Genomic DNA, 19,884 nt, shown 5'->3' on the forward strand with positions numbered 1-19,884 from the left:
ACCAAGACCCCTTGGCTATGTTAAGGATTAAGTGCAAACAATATACATTCACAGCTTGACTAGCAAGGCTACATCACAATTTATAAAGTGCCAGATTAGTGCTAATTGTCATTCAGCTTGAAATTTTTCACCATGGGGAGGAAAAAAAAGTAAGGACCTCCTCCTTCCTCTACGAATGAAAGCATTTTCCTAAACCAATCAGTCACAAGGGCGAGGACTACTTTTCCTTTATTCCCACTGATTAGAACACCATATCCTTTTATTGTCAATTATGTACTGACTTTCAATCTTGGTAAAGAAGATAGCCTGAAAACATAGAATATTTCCAACTAGTTCCATAAATTGCTCCTCTGTGCAAATGTAACCATATCTGGTCTCCCTGGAAAAGCTGAAGAATTGCATGATTCTCGCCCAAGTGTTTACATTGAAATTTTTAAATTTTTACTTTTTCAGTTATTTGATAAGATAACCAGAAGTGTATTGAACTTCAAAATTAATAGGTCATGATCTGCTAAATCAGTTGAAAGTACAGTTAATCTTTTCATTAGGGAGAACAAAATTCATGAAATCATTCACCTGTTATTGAGAGCCTGCTATGTGCCAGACAAGGTGGATTCAAAAGAGATTTAAAGGATCATGTCCTTAAGGAGTTTCCAGTTCAGCATGACTACTGGCATATAAGTGTCTAAGGCCTAAGACAGAGTGAAAGGCAAGGTGCTATGAGAACACATGAGAGGAGGCCAGCACACCTGACAGAGGACAGAGAAAGCTTCAAAGGGGCATGACTGGTCACTTCATGTGAGTTCTGATGGACACATAAAAGTTTGCCAGGGGAGGAAACAGGTATAGGGCTTTCCAAAGAGAAGGGGCAGCATGTGTAAACGTCACAGTCTATGGGTACTGTTTAGGAATCTGTGGGGCAGGTCACTGTGTGTGTGTGTGTGTGTGTGTGTGTGTTGGGGGAGAGGGTTGACAGGAGGAAGGGACATAACTGAGAGGCAAAATAAGAGGAATATTGTGTTGCAAATTTTAAAAACACAAAATTTATAAATAAAGTCTATTAAGAATTTAGAATTTACTATATATGCACCCAAAGTAGGGAGAATCAGCTGAAGTCTGTGACTTATTTTATTTTGTAGAACCAGGTTTATAATATTTGAAATGATGAAAAAGGTATAGAGGTTATTTCCTGGAAAAATTATTCTCTAAATTGGAATGTATGTGCTAACAAGCATTCACAGCAAGTGGAATGAGCTGGAGATGAATGTATTTATCTTGGATACTGGTGGTTTGGCTATTGAAGCACCAAAAACTCCCTAAAAAACCAAATTACACAAAGCTATTATAAAGGCAGTCTCACTTGGGACCACTTTTCCGCACAACTTCAGGGGGCACCATTCACATAGACTACAACGTGGCAGTTCTGGTCTGTCTTATACAGTGTTTTCATGAAGAGTAACAGAATAAGGCCCATGAGGATTTGCTTGTTTAAAAATCACACCAAAAAATCAAGAAATGTAATAAATGCCATTTGGATTATGGAGCTGATTTAGATTTTTGATAGGCTGAGTTAGTATATGCTTTTATAATTTTTTAAAACCAGAAAAACTTTGCATAGATATTTTTATTTATATGACATATTTTGCTTTAAAAACAGAGGTGGTACATTTATTTCCATCTTGAATCACTTAAGATATGGACCTTTAAAGACCTGTATCAGATACAAATGTAAAATGTTAAAAGTATCCCCTCACTTTTCTGGAGGTTACTTGATAGCAATATCATCTATCACAGACATAGCAGATAATCTTTTAAGAAAATTAGGTCATAGTTTTAATTTATTATGTTGAATCATAATTTCTTTTTTCCCCAGCTTTATTGAAGTATAATTGACAAATAAAAATTGTATATATTTAAGATGTACAACTTGATGTTGTATTATATGTATACATTACAAAATAATCACCATAGTCAAGGTAATTAATAAGATCTGCTCTCTTAGCAAATTTCAAGTGTACAATACAGTACAATTAACTATAGTCATGTTGCTGTACATTAGATTGCTAGAACCGATTCATCATATATAACTGAAACTTTGTACCCTTTGACCAACATCTCCTTATTTTCCCCTCCCACCAGCCCCTGGCGATGACCATTCTACTCTCTGCTTCTATGCATTTGACTATTTTAGATTCCACATGTAAGTGAGATCGTGCACTATTTGTCTTTCCATAGCCGATAATCTTGAAATGGGTAGAAAAGATCTTTGAGTGGCTAAGATAGATAGCACATAGTACAGACACTAAAGCACAGACTTGGGTGTCCAATCGGAGCTTTTTAATCTCCTGCTTTAGATGGAATTTAAACAAGTTGGATGATTTGATTTGTCGGTGAAACACTAAGGGAGAAAGAAAACTGCTGGGCTCCTATATATTAGCGATTTAGAACATGACAATGTGTAGTCTGAAAGCAAGGGTTGCTGTAGAAACACTCGAAAACCAGGCTGAGCTGGGAAAAAGCCTGGCAGTCTGGGGTCACTTAGTGGAGGGCAAATAACTTTCTGGCTCTTAATAGTCCCCAAGGGTACTAGCTCTTAGTTTTCCTGCAATCATTAATGCTCATGATGAAGGCCCCAATATTCCAGAATCAACTCTAATATGCATAAAGTATTAATTGTTGGCATTTCTCGAATGGTCACTGCATACCAAAAGCGTTACACGCACACCCCACTTAATTCACACAGCAAACTATGAGGTAGTTGCTACTATTCTCATTTTATAGCTGAGAAAGCTGAGACTCAGAAAGACTGTTACTTTCCTGAGGACAGAAAGCTCGGAGGTGAAGAAACATTCAAACAAAGCAGAACTCCTGAACTCGCCCCTCCAACCCCTTCAGAAATGTTTCCATAAAGACTTAATTTAAGTAAAATAAAACAAAAATATTTAATAGTCATCTGGAAAATTCACATAAATGGGATAACTCATTCATACATATTCATATACATATACCTATATGTGTGTTTATGTTTAATTTATACACACACATATATAAATCTCCATTTGTAGTAAAGTTTTGATACATTCCAGCTGACATCCCTGTATGGATAAGCCATGGTACTATTAAACATTAGACAAGTGTTAAGCAGGAGGTAGCTTAAGGAAAAAAGTTCTGCCTAGGGGTGAGGTGGTAATTTATCGGTGCTGTGTAATTTCATTTGATGAGTGGTAAGTGCCAGATGCCAGATCACATGGCTGGAAAACTGGGCCACTGATTAGCCAGTCTGCAGTTGGGATGAAATCAGTCTTGCTGCATTTAGGTGGATTCGCCCATTTTACAATTACCCAATGAGGAAAATATGAAAACATGAAGGGTGTGTTGGCAACCTCCTTCACCCATGTGAAGTAGAGAGCCCTGCAGTGGAGGAGCACGTAATTGTCAAAGCCACAATCTCTCACAGTAATGCAGCCTTTGGCTATGCTTCCAGCCACAGTGAGGAACCACAGCTCAATGACTGTGTTTAAGAGAGATGTCAGGGCTGAAACAACACCTTGGAAATCCAGGATGCTTGGGCTCACATGTGTGCCAGGGCGGGTAAGAAAGAACTCAAACTGCAGAGGCTGATACTGCGGGTCGCTAATATAATGGTTCTATATACTTAGGTGATGACTGGACTGGACATACAAATTCAAAGCAGAAAAAGCAGTTTTATAGCTAAGTGATTTAAACCCATGTGTGTCTTGTGACTCCTCTCCACCTGTAGAATAAAACGCAAACTCCTCAGCCCCCCTTGGGAGGCCCTTCATAACCCAATCTTACCTCCATCCAAGCCTCCCCTCTAGCTGCTTCTCTCACTTTTGCCATGTGTCCTACCTACATTCAAACTAAGGGTCTTCAAGCACATCCTCCTTTGTTGTGCTTCTGTGACTTTGAACAAGTCATTCTGCTTAGTGATGTTGTATTGTTCCCTCTCTTTTCTGCCAAGTAATTTGCTTATCCTTTAAGAACTAGCACAAATGTCACCTGCTCAGAGGTCTTCTTGCTCTGCCAGGCAGGGTAAGTGCCTTTTCAGCATGTTATTTATATCTATTATGTTACTTGCTATTTTGCACTGTAATTATGCCCATGCCTGTCTCCCTTCCTAGACTGCATGCTCTGAAAAGTGAGGACTGTGATGCACTAATCTTTGTACCCAAGGCTGAAAATGGTGCCTAGCCCACATGAAGTGTGCAATAAATGTTTATTGAGTTTAAAGAAAGAATATGGTACACATAGTTGATCAAATGGTGTTCACAGGGAACCAGCTACACAAGAAGTGTTGTTCAGTGGCTCCCACAGAGCTGGCAGAAGCTCAAATGGAAAAGCTATTGTATTTAGAAGGCTCTCAGTAATGATAAATGTCTCTGCGAACTGCTGTATGTGAATGTCTCCTATGTCATGTATTAAACTACATAAATTAGCTGATTCTATAGGTCAGAAATGGTAAAATGCTGTCAACTTTTATGTGATTTAACCTAATAGTTTCTTTTTATAATGATTATTAATTGTGAAAAGTCACACAAAAATAGTCCCTTGGGGGTGAGAATGAAATTAAAGATGAAAAGAAAGAGGGAGGCAGACAAGTAGGCTAAATGGGTATTTCCACAAAATTACAGTTGATGGTTAGCAAAAAAATTCAGTGACACACATGACAATGTACCTTCTTTCTTCCAAACCTATGTTGACAGCTAGAGCTTGTCCTTGGACTGTCAGAAGTCTACCCACAGAACAATCTCATTGATTTGGCCTACACGGTGGCTGTATTTTAGGGTGACCAGTTCTAGTTGGCCGTTCAGCCCATTTGTTTACTTTCTGAAATATGGCACTAGGTGATATTCAAGTGAGCTAGGCAAGAATTAAGGTCTCACAAGCTTTAATCCTAGCTGTGCAATTAACTTGAGAGAACTTAGACAACCTATGAACAATCAGGTGCTTGCTGCAGCTTGTTATGGATGTAGATTATACTGCATTTTATTGAATCTAAGGCATCATCAATATTTTAAGTACCAATGAGAAATTTTTTTAAATGGTGTCAGCATGACACAAAGCTTTATTTTATACTTACTAGAGAAGTTCTTTTAGAATTATCTACATGTAGATCTTTCGCAAACATAAAAAGGAAATAAAAGAGGAATAAGTTGGTTAGCTTTTCCAGAATCTCCACATTCAGAGTTTGACTTCTGTGAAGCACTCTTTCACGAAGGGTGTCAATGTCCATGCTCTTCCCCACACAATCTGTCCTCTGTGCAGCCTTGAGTGCTGGCCACACACCATTTCTTACAAGAGTGCTCCACTGAATTGTCCTTTCTGGGGTTTTCCTCCAAGACGCCGATACCTGTTCTTCAAGTTCTGATCGTACACTTTCTCTCCAGTGGGAAAGAAAGGTTTTTAGGTAGCAACCAAGGCTCATATTCTTTTCTCAAATGGTCCTTAAATTATTTGTTACTTTAAATATCAAGGGGTTGCGGTGGTGGTCCCACTGTTAGACCACTAAAAATAACCAAATTCACATGTGTGGACACTACATCCTGACTGTCTCCTGGTGCATACCGATTTGATGGCATCTTACAATTGATAAAATACGGCAAATATTAAATAGGGTAAGAGAACTTACTAGTTAGTAAATGCATAACTAGGACAAAGATACTGAGTGGCAGGATCCTTTAAGCAGGGCCTTTTCAGGCAAGCAGCATCTCAGTGTCAGGATTTCTAAGGTCTTCAGCATTGCTGGTTTAAACCCTCCATTTTCCCAATTCACCCAAATGAGCAGCCTCAGGTGAAACTGACAGAGATGGACTGGTTATCACAGAATCGATTTGTTCATTTACAAAGGTAAATTTACTGATTCCAGAACCGAATCTTGTTGTCTGCCCAGACCATTCATCTTAGTAGGCAAATTTCCTCAACTGTAACATAGATTATAGGGGTGACACATGTGCGGTATCTCCTGACAGACATCACTAATCAATTGTGGCATTCTTCTCCACTGAGCCCAGAAGTGGCCTCAGCATCCTTCTCACTTCATTGCTTCAGGCAGCCACTACCAGTCAATTGGAGTTGGCACTTGAGAGGAATCCTATATACCAATCCTGGATTAGAAGATTGCAGAGCAAACACGTAATTAGAAATAAGAGAATTAAATATTCTTTACTGTTTTTTTCCCCTCTTTTCCCGTTAAGCCAGGAGAGTCTGCTGCATTGCCTTTGTCCAAAGCAGAGATATTTCAATGCCAAGAATTAGAATCACATCAGGAGCCATTTCCTCTAATGATGCTGGAAGCTCAATTCCAATTCCTTCTAATAACCTTCTAGTAACCTCCTTCTAGACCACTGCCCTTGCATGGGTCACATCGGGTCTTTGACTGCTGGGTGAAAATAAAATACATATATTTTGGCTACAACCATAGTTCTATAAAACTGTGCTTTACAAGTATCACAGCTTGTAGGAAGATAGAGTTGGTGCAGGTAATTCAAAACCTAAAGAACTTTGAAAGCACTAACAAAAACAATAAAGTAAATTGACTAGCAAGATTAATAACATTTCCCCAGTCTCTGAATCTAGGGACATCTTTGCAGCCTAAACTCTGGGGCTTATGCTTCCTCATTTGAGATGTAATAGGTCCTGGGGGGAAGCTGCTTTTCTAAAAGAGACCAATTTGACCAAAATTAAAAATATCCAGGATATAGCCTTCTTCATCAGTCCATCATTTTACCAAAGGGGAAATGTCTTTGTAGTTATTTCATCAGCACTTACACTTTTGCTGAAGAGCATAACATGGTGGAAAACCCAGTGGTTCTTGAGGTCTCTGTAGCAGCCACTATGGCACTAAAGGAAGAGACCTCTGGAGATTTTCAGTTTTTTTCTTAAGATTTTCATATTTGCCAAAGCAAATATTTGTTTGCTTGTGAGAAAACGTAAACATGTACAAAACCAATACGATTCCCCTGTGGTACTACTGCCCTCCTATTTCTCAATTGCATTTGAAAGAATTCACATTAAAAAAACGCTCTGGTGTTATAAAAGACTGTAGGTAATTTTATTGTTTGCTTATGTTGCTCTACATTCTTCAGGGTCACTTTATTTAAACTTGGGTATGCCTGAGTCTTGACAGCAGAAGGAGATGTCTAAACCATCACTTGTGCTTTTGATACACACACTACATCTTTTGAATCGGTTTTTAATCAATTCCAATGTCAGAGGGTGACTTTCCTTAAACTGTCCCTGGATTTCAAGGAAATCTTATTGTCTCCTAGTTGCACACTAACTTGATTGGGGTAAGCTCTGAGTAATAATATCTTTGTGTTGGCATTTCCCCTGTCCATTGTGTTTGTGAGGTACTGACCACACTGGCAATCTGAATAGCTAGGAGGCCTGAGATGGTATGGAGCTGATTCATACATTTGCTCACTTCCTCCACTCTGCTGCCAGTGTAAACCTGAACCCATGCCATAGTACATAAACAGAAGAAATTGAATATTTGGTTAACTTATTCTTTTAGAGCCCCTATGCAAAGCTCAAAGGTAGTGGTTCCCAAAAGTCAATCTATGGCAAGAAGAGAAAAAATAAGAATTATGAGCTTTTTCATAGAGCAAAATGTATTCTATTTATAGATTGTTATGAGGTGATATCCTTACTACATATTTTGGGGTGGGTTATTCTTTGCATTAAATTCTTGTAGCTATGTTTTACTTTTTAACTTCTTAATTGCAGAATAAAAAGATAGCAATATTATATTGGTTCCCAAAATATTTAGAGGGATTTACTAGTCCATGAAGTAAACACGCTTGGAACCACTGCTCTGGGGCGAGGTGCTTGATGTGGCTCAGAGCAGAGTCTCTGTCAGCCTGAGGAATGTTGCCCATAAAAGAGGGGTTGGAGAGCAGCAAAGGTCAGCTTTGAAAAACTATCAGTAATCTCAGGTAACACTGGACAACCTAAGTTTGGACTTGGTGAGCGGATGAGTAATTTAAAAAAATGGAATAAAATCTTGTGTAAAACTTATTTCCCAGAAACTTGCACAACCTCCCTTTTATACAAATATTGATCTAGATAGACCTAGAATCTGGGGTAAAACATTTTGTTTGTTTACCTGAAGCGAAATTTTCAGGTAGTAATCATAAAAGGTGTGGAGAAAAATAGGAATGGGGGAAAAAGACTTAATCAAATGTGGAATACATACCTACCTCCAAATTGCAAGTACCTAGAAGGTAAATGTGGTTTGTATTGATTCTCTGTTTACATCTTCCTATTCTTACCGTATTCCCAAGGCATTGATTATAAGCATCTATATATACCTGTTTACAAAAACAGGGAGAAATGTAAATAAATGAAGGAGAGACCATAACTTATGCTGATGTCAATGGAAATGTTTGTTTACATATTTATAGATGGGGAACTGGTCCAGGCACTCTGAAAAAGATGAGACTGTAGTGTTGTGTCAATAGTGAAAAATACTACTGACCCCTAAGTAAATTTCTGTGATACAGGAAAGGGAGATCTGAGAAATGAAAGTCGAATACAGATTTTTTTTTAACAGTACAAAATGTTTTCTATTGGCCAAATTAAAAATGTAATGTGTCTATCCCTTTCACTTTTTTTTTTAAGGTCCCTCTGGAGTTTGATGAAAAGGCAGTAAGAAGTTGTTGATTCCTCTACATTTAACTCGCCGAATTACAATTTGGTAAGAGATATTTGATGTTTAAAAGCCTTTTGAGTCCTCAGAAATAGAAAGCTATGGGAACTGTGTTTTATTCATTCTTGTATTTCCAGCATCTCCATTTACATCTCCATTGAACATGGTTGGTATCGAATAAATGTTTGCTCAAAGGATGTATGTACACGGGCTAACAAAAAACTAATTCAAACTTTTGAAAGCTTTAAATTCTCAGTGTTCAAGTGGTCTTTAAATGTGGTGGAATTTTTTTCTCTATGAAAATAACTTCCCTTGGTTTCTCTGTCTCTGAATTTTTCTTTTTCCTTCTGTGTCATCACACCTCACCATTCTGACTCCTTTCTTGAGTAACTTCATTGTCCAGGAAACAACTATTCTGGTGTCCCTAATCCTTGCGCTGACACTTACATCATCACTCCTGGAAAGCTGAATTCTCTATCTCTAGCTCACATTTTGTGGAGTCCAGGCAAAGGCACTAGGAATATTTGAATCAGTCTGAATTTCAAATAGGTAGTAAAGATGGTTTCATACCCAGATAATTCACCCTCATGTCATAAAATGCCATTGTATAAAGAGTACCTTGAAAGGGGTATAAAATAGAACTAGATGAGTGTGTGTGTATGTGTGAATGCCTATGTGTGTGTATAAAGGGATATACGGATGTCTGCCTTTATTTCAAAAGATGGAGACCATAGTGACACAGTCTATGCTATTTCCACAGATTATAGCTAAACTGTACTGAGCCTGCACAGACATAAAGTCTAAATAATCCTTTAAATAACTTTTTCCCTCGGAGATGGTAAATACATTCTTGAAAGCTATAGGTGTGACAAAGGATAAAAAACACAATTTTTCTGGATGACCTAGCCAATTTATGTCTAATTTTTTTATCTTTTAAAAATTCTTTCTTAGAAGAGTCAACTCTCCCTGTGCAGATTTTTGTGGCACAGCCAGAAATCACAGACATATGGAATATATTTGTTACATTCTTAAGAAAAGTGTTGATAAGGATAATTTCTTAACCATATACCACATATTATTGAAGATAAGTGATACTCAGAACTGGGATAATAATGATACATTCAGGGTGCTGATGATACCATTTAATCTATTTTTAGGTATATTTCCTTAAAAAATATTGTACCTCTTTTGGTCACTCGTGTTTGAGGCTCTCAATCCTATATTATGTTATAGTACTTAATATTCATAAAGAGCTTTATCAACACATGGTTGATTTCCTGCAGAGATGGTACATTTTAAATGGGTTCTTATGTGTTATGTGCATCATCTTATCTTGCCTCTGTTCTACTCATCTCTCCAGTGTTCTATTATATTTAACGGTGATTTCATAAACCCGTTTCTTTGTGTGCTTTAGGGAAAGGTTTGCTTGTATTTTGGGCTTCTGGCTACAGAGCTCTGTATCTGGTACACAGAGAGCTGCTGTAAAATTACTATTGGTTGCAATACCCTAGGTGTGAAGAAAGTGATGTGGTTTGGTCAATTCTCAGTGTAGCTTTTCTCTTTATTGGTATTTGTCTATTCTATTTTAATAAAACATTGGGTAGATGCAGGCAGAATGTGCCACAAATCAATTCTATGATCCATGTAGCAGCTTTAGTGGGCTTGAACTGCAAAGGATATACTTTGCTGAAATTGTATATTCAACTGGTGATGTCTACATTGAATTCTTTTAGACCTATTCTGTCTTTTAAAGTCCTGAAAACACTGGAGCAGTCTATTTTGATGAGGACTTATTCAGAACAAGCACACAATAAAGAATGAGATACTGTTTTCTCTAGAGTACTGTGGCAGTAATCATGGACAAAACAACAGTCGTATTACATTTCCCTTTAAAGTTTTTAATTTAATAGAAAGTCGTTCTGTCCTTCAGCAAGTTTTAGTATATTCATTCATTAACTCTTCAAATGTTTGTTGCGTTCCTGGTAGCTGCCGAGCACTGTATAAGGTGTGAGGGTACAAAACCAGTTCCTACTTACAAGGTGATTTAACAGACTTGAATCCTTTTGTTTTCATCTAAATATAAATGTTGCATCACAATCTCTCAAACGATCCAATTGCTTGGGCTCCAAGGATGTAGAGGGCCAAAAATGCTTTTGATTTTGAGTTGAGAGAGAAACTTAAAATCATCTTTCTTACTCAGCTGAGCCTAATCACTACTTCTCCCCCACTTAAGTTAATAGCTGCTTAATTTCCCACTAATTCAATCCTTCTTCATCCCTTCTCCCATTCCCTTTCCCTTCTTCATCCCTTCTCCCATTCCCTTTCCCTTCTTCTTGACAACCCAGAAGCATGGTCCCTTCTTCATCCCTTCTCCCATTCCCTTTCCCTTCTTCATCCCTTCTCCCATTCCCTTTCCCTTCTTCTTGACAACCCAGAAGCATGGCCATTATTTCTTTCTTGTTCTCATTCATGTTGAACAGACCCAATAGCTTTTTGTTTGGGTTCTGAAATTATGGCAAAAAGACTGCAGCCATTATGATCTTCAGGTCTAGAAACAACCTTCTTTCTACTTTTAATGCTGTGAAAATAAAAGGGTCAATGCTTGTGCCCCTCAGACAATAGTGGAGGTTAAAAAAAAAGTGGTTTTTAAAGTCAGATTAATTGAGGTATAATTTACATACAGTAAAATTCACTCTTTTTTATGTGTACTGTTCTATAAATTTTGACAATGTACACAGCTGTGTAACTATCACTATAAAACAATATAGAGAACGTTCTCATCAGCCTCCCCCAAATTCCCTTGTGCCTCTTTTTTTAGTTAACCCCATTCACCCAATCACAGCCCATGGCATGAGTGTTTTGCCCCTACAGTTTTGCCTATTCCAGAAAGTCATACAAATAGAATAATACAGTATGTAGCCTATGAGTCTGGATTCTTTCACTTAGATAATGCTTCTGAGATTTACTCATGTTATTGCAAATATTATCAGTTTGTTCCATTTTATTACAGTGTAGTTTTGCATTTATGGATGTGCAACAGTTTTGACCATTACCAGGTAATTAATATTTGAGATATTTCTAGTTTTTGGCTATTATTAATAAAGCTGCTACAAACATTCACATATAGTTATGATGTGGATATATGACTTCATTTCTCTTGGGTCAATTCCTAAGAGTGGGGCTGCTGGGTCATATGGTAAGTGTATATTTAACTTTGTAAGACACTGTGAAACTCTTTTCCTAAGGGGCCATGCCATGCTGCACTCCCACGGTGATACGTGAGAATTCCAGTTGCTCCACATACCCGCCAGCATTTGGGGATGAATTTTTGATTTGAGACATTCTAGTAGGTGTGCCATGGTATCTCACTGTCATTTTAATTTGCATTTCCCCAAGGACCAATGATGTTCAGCATATTTTTGTGTGCTTGCTTGCCATCCACATCTCTTCTTTTTTTTTGTGGGTGGTAAAATACATGTAACATGAAATTTATCATTAGTAGTCATTGGCAAACATTTATCTATTTTCTGTCTCTATGAATGTGCTTATTCTGGATATTTCACATAAATGGAATCGTTCAAGATGAGGCCTTTGTGTCTGGTTTCTTTCACTTAGCGTAACATTTTCAAGGTTCACCCATTCTGTAGCATATACCAACTTCATTGCTTTTTATGGCTGAATGATATTCCATCTTATGAGTATACTACATTTTATTTATCCATTCATCAGTTGGATTGTTTCTACCGCTGGCTATTGTGAATCATGCTGTTGTGAACATTTGTGTACACAGTTTTATGTGAACACATGTTTTCAGTTCTTTGGGGTTTATACCGAGGATTGGAATAGATTGATCATACTGTAATTCTATGTTTATTTTATTGAGGAACTGCCAAACTGTTTTCCACAGTGGCTAAACCATTTTATATTCCCACCAGCAAGGTATGAGCATTCCAATTTCTCTATATCCTTACCAGCACTTATTTTTTGTTTCTAAAAAAATTATAGCCATCTTAGTGGTTGTGAAATGGTATCTCATTTGGTTTTAGTTTGCGTTTCCTTAATGACTAATGATGTGGGCATCTTTTCATGTGCTTGTTGACCATTTGTATCTTATTTGGAGAAATGTCTATTCAGGTCCTTTGCCCAGTTTTAAATTGAACGGTTTGGCTTTTTGCTATTGATTTATAAGAGTTCTTAGTATATTCTGAATAGTAGACCCATATCAGACAAGTGATTCACAAATATTTTCTCCTTTTCTAGGGTTTTTTTTTCACTTCCTTACTAATCCTTCTGTGCACACAAGGTTTGAATTTTGATGAAGTCCAAATTACCGACTTTTTTTTTTCTTGTTACTTATGCTTTTGGTTTTATATTTAAGAAACCACTGCTGTATACAAGGTCATAAAGATTTATCGCCTATGTTTTCTTCTAGGAGTTTTATAATTTTAGTTCACATATTTATGTTTTCAATCCATTTTAGGTGAATTTTTGCATGTGGTGTAAGGTAAGGGCCCAGCTTCATTCTTTTGTATATGGATATCCTGTTGTTCCAGCACTATATGTTGAAGAGACTATTCCTTTTCCATTGAATGTTTTGGGGAACCTTGTCAGAAATCAACTCACCACAGGTATGGGTTTATTTCTGGGCTGTTGATTCTATTCCATGCTCTATATGTCTATTCTTATGTCATTACCACACTGTTTTGATTATGGTAGCTTTACAGTAAGTTTGGAAATCAGAAAGTGTAAGTCCTCCAACTTTATTCTTTTTCAAGATTGTTTTGGCTATTTGGGGTCCCTTGCAACTCCATGTGAATATTTGGATTAGCTTTTCCATTTCTGCAAAGGCCATTGGGATTTTGCTAGACACTGTAATAAACCTGTAGGTCACTTTGGATAATATTGTCATCATAAAAATATTGAGTCTTGCAATCTATGAACATGAGATATCTTTTATTTATTTATTTAAGTCTTCTTTAGTTTCTTTCAGCAATGTTTTGTGGTTTCATTGTAGAACTCTTACACCTCCATGGTTAAATTCACACCTATCCTTTGTGAAGTGCTCTTTCAAATCTTTTGCCCAGTTTTAAATAATTGGGCCACTTGTTTTCTTATTACTGATTTGTGAGTGTTCTTTATATATTCTGGATACCAGTCTTTTATCAGATATATGTTCTTGCAAACATTTTCTCAAAGTCTTTTCATTTTCTTAACACTGCCTTTCAAAGACATTTTTAAAATTTTGATCAAGCCCTATTTATCAATTTATTCTTTTATGGTTTGTGCTTTTTGCATGCTATCTAAGAAATGTTTGCCAAACCAAAGATTGTAAAGATTTTCTCCTATGTTTTCATCTAGAAGTTTTATAGTTTAACGTATTATATTTAGGTCTATGATCCATTTTTAGTTAATTTTTGTACACAGTGTGAAACTTGGACTTTTGAATGTAAAAGTGACATATTCAGTTTCTATTTTGCTGCTCACTCATTGCGTCATGTTAGGCAAAGCAGTCAATTTGAACCTCAGTTTCATCATTTAAACAAAGATGCTTCCTGATCCGTCAGAATTGTTGTGAGGATCAAATGAAAACAAGTATAAAAGTACTTTCTAAAATCAGAGTATAAACGTTAATTATTATTTCTAACTGACAGCAGCCAACAGAATGATGGTAGAAGAATGTGTCATAATTGGAGGAAAGCCAGATCTCAATTACCATCAGTAGAGTGAGTGTTAAAAAGCACTAGATTTTAAATAGACCTGTATTTACATTTTTGCCACTTCCTAGTGGAAGAACCTCACACAAGGCACTGAGCTCTCAACTCCCCAACTTTCTGACCTATGCAATGGGGAAGGAGTATAAACCTTCACAGGGTAGAGATGAAGCGAGTTACATACAGAGCCTAGTGAGCTACACAGAGTAGGGGATTAATAAATGGCATTTTTGAGAGAAAGAGAGAGCAAATGATTATGCATGTACATTGTCTAATAAAATGATGATGTAGATTGTCATGGTTTATATGAATGCTATAACGGATGATGGCAAGATCAAGATGAAAAGCAAGAATGTATCTTGCAGTCTCCTGCCTCTGGGAAAGTGTACACAATGTTAGAACATCATTCCAACATCATTCCCTTTGCCCCTCTGACTTAATCTTGTAGGATTTAGCTCAAATGACATGTTCTTTTAGGAAGGTATTTATTACCACTTTCTTCTCAAATCTGCTCTGTGTGCACACAGTACATTGTATATCCCTTTCTTAGAACAAACTGTACCATATCATGATTATCTGCTTATTGGTCAGCCTTGTTGATTATATGGGAAGGTCCTTGAATGAAGGGAGCTGTCTTTGAGTCTTTAGAATCCAGTGTAATGTCTGGCACATAGTAGGAACTCAATAAATGTATGCTAAATGAAAAGATGAATATATATTATTAATTTCTAATGTCGGTATAAATAGCGTTTGTTAACTGAACATTTTAGTTCAGCTTGTTAGTTTTAGAGCATAATACTGATGTCTACTCTAAACAGACCAAGTGGACTTCCCTTTATGGGAAAGGGCCTATTTCTTTTAGGTTGTCCACATCCATATAATAAAATCCATCATCCAGTTTTCAGTAGTAACACTGGGCGCAGATGAATATATTTTGCATTTGTACAGGAAAAAATGACACAGACTCCTTTTTAAAGTTTTCTGTGAAGTAATGCTGTTCAAAATAGCTTTTTTGAAAAAGTGTGTTGCTGACTACATGGCAGGGTAAGTTCCTGTAATGAGTACTTGAAAAAAAAATGATTTAATTAAATTCGTATGTGTTAAAACATTTAATAGCTCATATAATATGGAATTTTATGAAAAGGGGAAATATCTGCCCATACAAACTTCAATTAAACTGTGACTGAACATCCCTAATTCAATGATCAGAATTTCTCAGCTGATGATCTCATGCATATGTAGTTACCTCAGAATAAAGTGAAGCAACTGGCTAGTTCTGTGCCAGTGAGAAAGAAGTGAGAGATTACTCAAAGGAATGCTCAGGACTGACATCTGTTAGATTTCCTGTTCTTGGTAGATTGGGTCATGCCATAGTCCATCGATCCCAAAGGGCCTGTTTTGGCTCTCCATAGGTTACCATAAACTTACGGCACATAAGCAAGAGTGCTCTTGTGGCCATAATTTCATGCCAGGAAATTTTGACTCATGTCATAAATTGTGTTAAATTACCAGACAAGATAGTTTCGGAATGAACGGCAAGAAGCTGAAAAATCTATAAGCTGAAAGAAACTGACAAGAGTTCCTTGTCCTTGTGTCCACAGGGATACACCACTTTTATCTCATCTTGTCTGATGTAAACAGTCCCTATGGTATGACTTAGTGTCACAGCCCCTGGCATTGAGTCAGTCCTTCTGAAATATCCTCGTTCAGAACTATTTGTGTATGTGAAACAAAGAGAAAAGACAGAGACTCTGAAAAGAGAAGAGAGTAAGAAAAAAAAAAAAAGTAGGACAGCATGTGGGCATGAAGAGAGGTACCAGAAAAGAGAGCAAGACACACAGAGCTCATCTACTAAGAAATAACCATGGAATCACTCCTCTCCTCCTCCTCCTCCTCCTCTTGCTACCCTTATTTAATAATATTAATTGAGAACTTGCTTTGTGCTAGTTTTGTAGTAAATGTTTTCTACTGTGTTCTCTCCTTTTATTCTGACCACAACCCTATGAGGGAGGTTCAGTTGTACCATTTACAGATGGGGCTCTGAGACTTAGAGTTACAGTCTAGCTTGCTCAAAGGCACAGGGAGAGCTGAGGTTTGAACCGAAGTCTGTCTGACTCCCAAGTCCAAGATCGTAATCACACCACGTTATCAAAAATCCAGGAATTACAAGGCACAAACATGGGAGAAAAGTCTTAGTGGCAGAATGACCAAAAGAGCATGATTTTATCCTAGAAATAAATTACAAGACAAAACAGCTAATGTATTTAACTGATAAACACAACTGATTATTGTCTTTCAAAGCACTTATCCTAGAAGGCCTTATGGTTAAATCTGTAGTGATGCACTGGCCAATGCCTTTTAGGGGTAGCAGCTTTTAGAATCAGCTTACTAGCCACATTAAAACAGATTAAATACAAACAGCTATATTTCTTTAGTTCTATAAAAACATTTAAGAAAATTGTCAAGATTGGTCATCCACTTTATTAAAAAGATTTAAGTCCAAATGACTTTGGTTGTTTCTAAAACATTAAATTCAAGCTCAGCTTTCAAAGACCTGATTCAGCTGATTACATGCTGAGGAATATGTGTCAGGCTCTGAAAGAGATGCCTGATCTTGTTGAAATAAGGGTGTGGCTTATTAGGGTGACTGACTATGTTGAAGCGGGCAATCATTTGGATTCATAATTTTGGTATGTTCATACAACCAATCAGTCACTGCTTTTCAGTTTCAACCTGCCTAAGAGGAGAAAATGAGGATAAAATAGAAAATACGTAAGAAAGGAAAGGAAAAAATGGAAGTATCAATTACCACCTGATCTTCCAATGCTGAAATCAGACACAGCTACCGGCCAGAAATTAATCTCATGAGGGAATAATGTAAGTATGTGGGTGACCTCAGGCTTTTCTGTGTACACATCCCCCTCCACCACCAAACACAAACCTCTAAAGAAAATTCTGGCCTTAAGCTGTTGCACATTTCCTCTTTTCTCTTTTATTCCTTCTGACTCCTGGGCAGTACTATGTCAACCAAGGTAATCAACTGGGGAAGACCTGAGGAAGCCAAAATGGGGAATTTGCATTGAAAAGGTCTAAGATTTACTTTTCTAAGAGGGGGGAAAGAAGAGATAGAGTCAAAAGTGAGGAATGTGAATGCGAGGCTGAAGAGAGGAAAGAAAAACAGAGATAAGCCTGCATGGCTGATTATCAGGGAAAACTCTGTGGAAAACTAGAGTTAAGGGTGCAAAAAGCTTTGAGGGAGCTTCTAGAAGTGGGATATATAAGGAATGAGAAGAGAAACTTCAAAAAGTACTGCTAAGGATGATGAATTTTGGATATTCTTTAAAGTTCTATAAAAGATACTAGTAAAGATGAGAATTACTTTACATTCCTTTTGGTTGTTCAATTTTGTTTCTTAGACTACAACACAAGACTGGGCTAATGAGGGGTTCTTGATTTGTTTGGGTTATAGGAGTATAACATTTATTTACAGCAGGTGTCCTTAATGCTGGATTCACGGGAGGACTTTTAGGTTACTTATATTGATAAATTTTCATAATTAGAGGCAATTTTGTGTTTATGTGTACATGTATATTTTGAAAGGATGAGCATCTTCATATTCATAGCTTTGATCAGATTCTTAAAGAGTTCATCATCCTTCTCCTTAAAGAATATAAAAGGACTACCATTGAGGAGAGAGAAAGTACAGTCTCAGGGCAAAAGACCAAGTGAAAAAAACGTGACTATAGAAGATAACTAATTTCTAACTTTACAGCAAAAGCTTAATAGTCTAGTCCAAATCCATTTATTTTTGCCAAAGATACCAAGGTATTCATTTACCACCTGACTCTCCTCCCCGCCTCCAACTCCTCTCTTGATCTCCTTGGTATTTGAAATAGATTCAGTGATTTTTTAAAAATAAAGTAATCCATGAATGTGCTAAGTGAGAGAAAAAGCCACTGAAATTTTCAGGAACTACAGAAAGATGGAAAATTAGCGTTAAACTCGCAAGCAAATCATACATTTATTATAGTTTGGGAAAGGCATCATGATAGACTTGAGACAAAGGAAGGCATAGCGAATAATAGTGGTGAGAGTATTAGGGTTATCAAACTGATTAAGTGTCCCCTGTCAATGTACATGGAAAGGTGTTTTCAGTTATTACTCTTCTGCTGAATGGATTAATATATCATACTTGTTACAGAAATCTTAATTCAATGCATCACAGCCTAGGCATCAACTTTTATTAACTGGATAAACATTTAAATAATGGAAGGCAAATATCTGCAAAAGGGAGGAACTGAGACTCATGAAAAATCTGCCATTGCTTTGTTATGTTTGTTTGAACCACCTACTCAAGTGTTTTATCCAAACCCCAAATGCGAGGCACAGAGCAGCTCCCAAGTCTTTCAAACACGCCTTCTTTCTTGATCTGCCTCTTTCCTTAAAAGCAGCACCCACAAAAAAGCAGCGTTATCTTTCTCAAGACAAAAAATTTGATTTAGTGTCTTAGGAGAAGGCTTTCAGCAAAGATTAGTCTCTAGGATTCCATGGGCAGAGTATTAGACATGTCCTAGGCATTCGTTAAATGCTTATGGAATAAACGACTAACCAAATGAATAAATGAACAACCATCTTTCACCCCCCTGCTGCCACTGTGGATATATGACATTAGAGGCAGCAGGAGGCACGAAGAGCATCATCAGGGAAACAGAAAACTGCCCCCCCACAAAATACTCCCTTACCTCTTTCAGAGAGCAGCCATTTCCTAAAGTGGCTGCTCTTAAAGCTTTAAAGGGCTGGTGCTCTCCCCAGAGGTTTTATGAGAGGAGTGGGAGATACTGCCTCATAAAGGAATCTACCAAAGAATTCTGGGGGAAAGAAGGGTGTCCTAGGCAGAAATAAGGCTCCCCCAACCAAGATGTCTACATCCTAACCCCTAGAACTTATACATGTTAAATGTCAAGAAAGAGTTAAGGATACAGCTGGAATTAATGTGCCAATCACTGGACCCTGAGATGAGGAGAGTGTCCTAGATTATGCAGGTGGGTCCCATGTAATCACAAGGGTCCTTTCAGGAAGACTGAGGCAGGAGAAAAGGTCAGAGTGATGCAATATGAGAAGGACTTGACCTGCTGTTGCTGACTTTAAAGATGGAGGAAGGCGTCTCAAGCCAAAGATTGTGGGCAGCTACTAGAAGATGTAAATGGCCAGAAAATGGATTCTCTCTTAGAGCCTACAGAAAGAAACACAGCCCTGCCAACACTGATTTTAGCCCGCTGAGACCCATCTTGAACCTCTGACCTCCGGAGCTGTACGATAATAAATTTATGTTGTTTTAAGCTTCCAAACTTGCAGTAATTTGTTACAGCAGCCATTCAAAACAGAGGGTCAGTGAAGAGGAGGGAAGGACCTGAGAGGCAGGTAGACTAGTTTTGTCATTACTAGCCATGGGACCTTAGGGAATTTATTTCATGTTTTTGAGGCTTTGTTTTTCTCATCGCTATA

General features: G+C 37.4%; 1 protein-coding gene across 3 annotated transcripts in view; it reads right to left on the bottom strand.

The window, feature by feature from the left end:
- Window positions 1-19,884, bottom strand: part of RNLS (renalase, FAD dependent amine oxidase) — a 313,163-nt gene that overhangs the window by 37,806 nt on the left and 255,473 nt on the right. The window contains exon 7 of one of the 3 annotated variants that reach the window (XM_055080964.1): window positions 4,593-6,125. The exons of the other annotated variants lie outside the window; for them this stretch is intronic. Within the exon in view, the coding sequence (XP_054936939.1) occupies window positions 6,084-6,125 (42 nt within the window). The 3' untranslated portion in view covers window positions 4,593-6,083. Of the gene's footprint in view, window positions 1-4,592; window positions 6,126-19,884 lie in introns of those variants that run through there. 3 annotated transcript variants of the gene reach the window in all.

The sequence above is a fragment of the Physeter macrocephalus genome, chromosome 20, assembly GCF_002837175.3.
Source record: "Physeter macrocephalus isolate SW-GA chromosome 20, ASM283717v5, whole genome shotgun sequence".
NCBI classification, from domain to species: domain Eukaryota; kingdom Metazoa; phylum Chordata; class Mammalia; order Artiodactyla; family Physeteridae; genus Physeter; species Physeter macrocephalus.